This window comes from Apaloderma vittatum, unplaced genomic scaffold, assembly GCF_000703405.1.
Source record: "Apaloderma vittatum isolate BGI_N311 unplaced genomic scaffold, ASM70340v1 scaffold36394, whole genome shotgun sequence".
Lineage (NCBI taxonomy): Eukaryota > Metazoa > Chordata > Aves > Trogoniformes > Trogonidae > Apaloderma > Apaloderma vittatum.
Window position 1 is genome coordinate 4,934 of NW_009711603.1, and position 4,435 is coordinate 9,368.

At 52.8% G+C, this 4,435-nt stretch overlaps 1 protein-coding gene across 1 annotated transcript in view; it reads left to right on the forward strand.

Moving 5' to 3' along the window:
• LOC104272638 (U5 small nuclear ribonucleoprotein 200 kDa helicase-like) overlaps positions 1–4,435 on the forward strand; it is a gene marked incomplete at both ends in the record, with an annotated part of 9,323 nt that overhangs the window by 4,676 nt on the left and 212 nt on the right. Inside the window, 9 exon segments of the mRNA XM_009867687.1 lie at positions 522–659; positions 763–918; positions 998–1,168; positions 1,271–1,464; positions 2,043–2,166; positions 2,538–2,687; positions 2,810–2,920; positions 3,420–3,551; positions 3,917–4,161. Of these exon segments, the coding sequence (XP_009865989.1) occupies positions 522–659; positions 763–918; positions 998–1,168; positions 1,271–1,464; positions 2,043–2,166; positions 2,538–2,687; positions 2,810–2,920; positions 3,420–3,551; positions 3,917–4,161 (1,421 nt within the window).

Sequence of the window (4,435 nt, forward strand, 5' to 3'; positions counted from 1 at the left end):
GTCCGGCTCCTGCGCAGGCCCATGATTACCCATTTAGAGAAAGCACCTGCCCCTGGAGTTAGAAGAAATGAAAATATCTTCCAACCGGTTTCAACAGACAAAAATAGAATTACACATTTTTGGTTACGTATTGTAACCCAAGACACACGCGCAGCCGTGGGCCGGCGATGAGGCCGATTTCATCGTGTGCCTTGTGATAAATTGCCGCTTTTGATCGGCGCTGGCGGTAGAAAACGTGCTCTGATCTGTCCCGCCGTGAGAGCATAGCGGGAATTCGTTTTCCTTGTGACATAGCCAACCATGACCTGTGCTCAGAGCGCACGGGCCAGCTAACGAACCTCTTTTGATCTTTTCCAAACCTGCTCTGTGATCCTGAAGCTTCTTTTCTGGCCCGTCCGGAGACAACGTGATCCTGCAACGCGCCCCAGGGTGTTCCCAAGTCTCATATGTGCCCTTGCGAGCTACCAAAACAAAGGCCTTGAGCTCGATGCCTTTTTTTTTTTTTTTTTTTTGTTTCCCAGCAACTGGTTTCGGTGGAAAAATTGCCCAAATACGCCCAGGCTGGATTCGAAGGGTTTAAAACTCTGAACCGCATTCAGAGCAAACTCTACCGCGCCGCGTTGGAGTCGGATGAGAACCTGCTGCTGTGCGCTCCCACGGTGAGGATCCTGAAATTTGGTGGGATGGGGAGGATCCAGAAAGATTCTCTGGGGTAAAAGAGAGGAAACAGATGGGGTGGAGCTGGTTCTGCTGGTGTTCTAGGGCGCCGGGAAAACGAACGTGGCCCTCATGTGCATGTTGCGAGAAATCGGGAAGCACATCAACATGGACGGCACCATCAACGTGGACGATTTCAAGATCATCTACATCGCTCCCATGAGGTCCTTGGTGCAGGAGATGGTGGGCAGCTTCGGGAAGGTGAGGAGAGGTTGGATGAAAAGCAGGGGAACGGGGGTGTCGATCCGGTTTCCTAACGCCCCCACGGGCTTCCTCGTAGCGCCTGGCGACTTACGGCATCAACGTGGCCGAGCTGACGGGGGATCACCAGCTCTGCAAGGAGGAAATCAGCGCCACCCAGATCATCGTCTGCACCCCGGAGAAGTGGGACATCATCACCCGGAAGGGAGGAGAACGCACCTACACCCAGCTGGTGCGGCTGGTCATCCTGGTGAGCGGCCTTGGGGCGTGCGGAACCCTAAAAACCAAACGAGAAACTATGAAACGGAGCTGGTTTGGAGCGGGGATAATTGTTTTGGTTTTCCCTTTCTAGGATGAGATCCACCTCCTCCACGATGACCGAGGACCCGTCCTGGAGTCTTTAGTAGCCAGAGCCATCCGCAACATCGAGATGACTCAGGAGGACGTGAGGCTCGTTGGTTTGAGCGCCACGCTCCCCAACTACGAGGACGTGGCTACTTTTCTGAGAGTGGACCCGGCCAAAGGCTTGTTCTACTTTGATAACAGGTACCGTGGAAAGCCGGGAGGGATCTTTTATGATGAGATGGAGGGAAGCTGGGAAGGAGCTGCCTCCTGTGGCAGGAGGTTTGAGTGTTTTAGGTGTCGCTTGGTGTCTCGCCAACCCTTCAGCCTGTTCTCAGCGTGTCTTTATTTGCTCCTGGATGTGTCAGGAAATGCACGTTCAGGGCTAAGAGCAGAGAAATACAGCCTCGAAGCGTGTGCCAGGGTTCCTGCGTTGTCGTAGTTGCAAGAAGATGCTTTAGAGAAGGCAGATCAAGTCCGCTGTCCCTGTGTGCTGCAGAAGCTGTTTGAAGGAGACCTAAAATTAGGATTCCGGTAGTTCCTGAAACGCCGTTTTTGCTTCCCAAGTGTGTGCATAGCAAACGGATTCCAGGAAATAGGAATAGAAGTTGCTGTCCTGTACTATTTATTTTAACTGGGCAGAACTAGGGCCGTCAAATCTGCATAAACTGAAGCACAAAGAGAACTTGCTGACCTTGGTAGCACAAAATGCAGGGTAACAGCACCTTTTTTTCTGTTCTTTAATGGACTCATTTTGTTGTTTTTGTTTTTTTTCCTTACAGCTTCCGACCAGTGCCCCTCGAGCAGACCTACGTGGGCATTACAGAGAAAAAAGCAATCAAGCGCTTCCAGATAATGAATGAGATTGTTTATGAAAAAATTATGGAGCATGCTGGGAAGAACCAGGTTTGATACTTTGATTTTAGTGGTCCTGATGTGCTTAATCTTGGGTTTTTTTGCCTGTCGCTGGTGAAGCTCCTTTCAGTTGCTGCAGCAGAGAAGAGGGGGAAGGTTTGGGTGATCGATGGCACCTGGGAGAGGAAGGAACAGAGGTTTTTCTGTCTGGGCCAGCTGTCTGCTCGACGTACAACCGGTCCTGTGAGGATGAGGGAGTTTTTGTGGTGCCACCCTGTTAGCCCAGGAACTTAGCGTGCGGTTCACAGGGCGTCTGGCCTAATTCTAGATCTCTTCCCACTGGGGAGCACGTTGCGGCCGAGCCTCTTCTCCAGCTGCAGCGATTCCTCTCTTAACGATGGTCTCGTCTCCTCGTTGAACAGGTGCTGGTGTTCGTCCACTCCAGGAAGGAGACCGGCAAGACTGCCCGGGCGATCCGGGACATGTGCTTGGAGAAAGACACTCTGGGCCTCTTCTTGCGCGAGGGCTCGGCCTCCACGGAGGTCCTGAGGACAGAAGCCGAGCAGTGCAAGGTAACTGCCCCAGCCAGGGCCGTTCTCACACAGCCCTGCGGTTTGGGAGCCGTTGTTTCTTTTCTTCCCGGTGTCGCTTGGCTCGGGGAGAAAACCTCGAACCTGTTGTTTTGCCGCTGCAGAACCTGGAGCTGAAGGATCTTCTCCCTTACGGCTTCGCCATTCACCACGCCGGCATGACGCGAGTGGATCGGACGCTGGTGGAGGATCTGTTTGCTGATAAGCACATTCAGGTGAGCCTCCATTCCTGAGAGGAGTCGCCTCCTCGAGCCACGTTTTTAATAGCCCTGTGGGCAAAAGTCGAGAGGATCAAGTACAGCCAACCCCCATCCTGCTCCACTGAAGCTGGTGCCGGTGAAGACTGGATTTTCGCGTGAGGAATAGAAACTGAAAGCATGTGGCCAGGAGCAGAGAGGACAAGGACTTCTCCCTTAGGTCTAACTGATAGTTTGAAGCTAGAGGTCTGTCCCAGAGCAGGCCACGTCCTCCACAGTCGCCACTTTTTGGCAAAACTTCACCCAAGCAATTTCCTGGCTGCGTTCTAAACTAAAGACAAAGCATTTTCTCGTGTCGTGCAGTCAGCTGGGAGAGTTGGGTGAAGATCTTGCTGTTTATCTGAAGGTCTTTTGTCCCTTTTGCACATATCTGATGTCAGGACAAGCATTTGAAATCCCTTTTATCCCCCTGGGAAGGGGCTTCTACCTGGCTTAGATCCCTGTTTCGCTCCTGCAGGTGCTGGTGTCCACGGCCACCCTGGCCTGGGGTGTGAACCTCCCTGCTCACACCGTCATCATCAAGGGAACACAGGTCTACAGCCCCGAGAAGGGACGCTGGACCGAGCTGGGGGCTCTGGACATCCTGCAGGTAAAGTTCTGGTACCAAAGATGCTGCCAGCACCCAGGGCAAGATCTTTCCTTTCTTGCTGAGGTCTGTTTGTTTTTTTTTTTACTTTTCTCCTTGGAGTCGCTCCCCGTTCTTTCCTGTCAGCCTGGCTGAGCTGGTCTGGGAACAGCCCTGCTGTGAGGGCAGAGAGAAGCAGCTTGGTAGGAGAAGACAAACAATTCCTCTCTCAGGATCTTCCCCAGACACATCAGACTTATTTCTAGGTGTCTCCTGCCAGCTAGAAGCAGTAGCAGACTGAGCAATCCGGCACTAACACAGCAGGGAGGAAAAATCACCGGAGCGGAAAAGCTTTTCTGTTTTGCTGACCTTGCTCTCTGGTTTTTCAGATGCTGGGCCGTGCTGGGAGGCCTCAGTACGATACCAAAGGAGAGGGGATCCTCATCACATCCCACGGGGAGCTGCAGTATTACCTGTCGCTGCTCAACCAGCAGCTCCCCATTGAAAGTCAGATGGTGTCGAAGCTCCCGGACATGCTCAACGCGGAGACCGTGCTCGGCAACGTCCAGAACGCGAAGGCGAGTGCGAATCTTTGCTCTCCCCGCTGCCACACACGTGCCCTTCGTGACACCCGCAGAGCTGGTGGGGATGGCTGGGGCCAAAGGGTGATGATCTGTGTTGGGGAAAGAGGCCGTCGTTGAGTAAATAACCTTGTTGGTGCGTGGGGAGCAAATTTTTATAAGGTGGATGCTTGTGTAATTCCGAGCGGACAGACTTCTGCACGCAGAGAAGGGGGAAAAATCTGTGGGGAGAGTGAGATGTTCTGGTTTTTTAGTTTCTTATTATTTTTCTGGTACCGGAGAAGTGTCGTGGATGGCGCTGCTGGGCTGCCAAGCCCTTGTTTAATA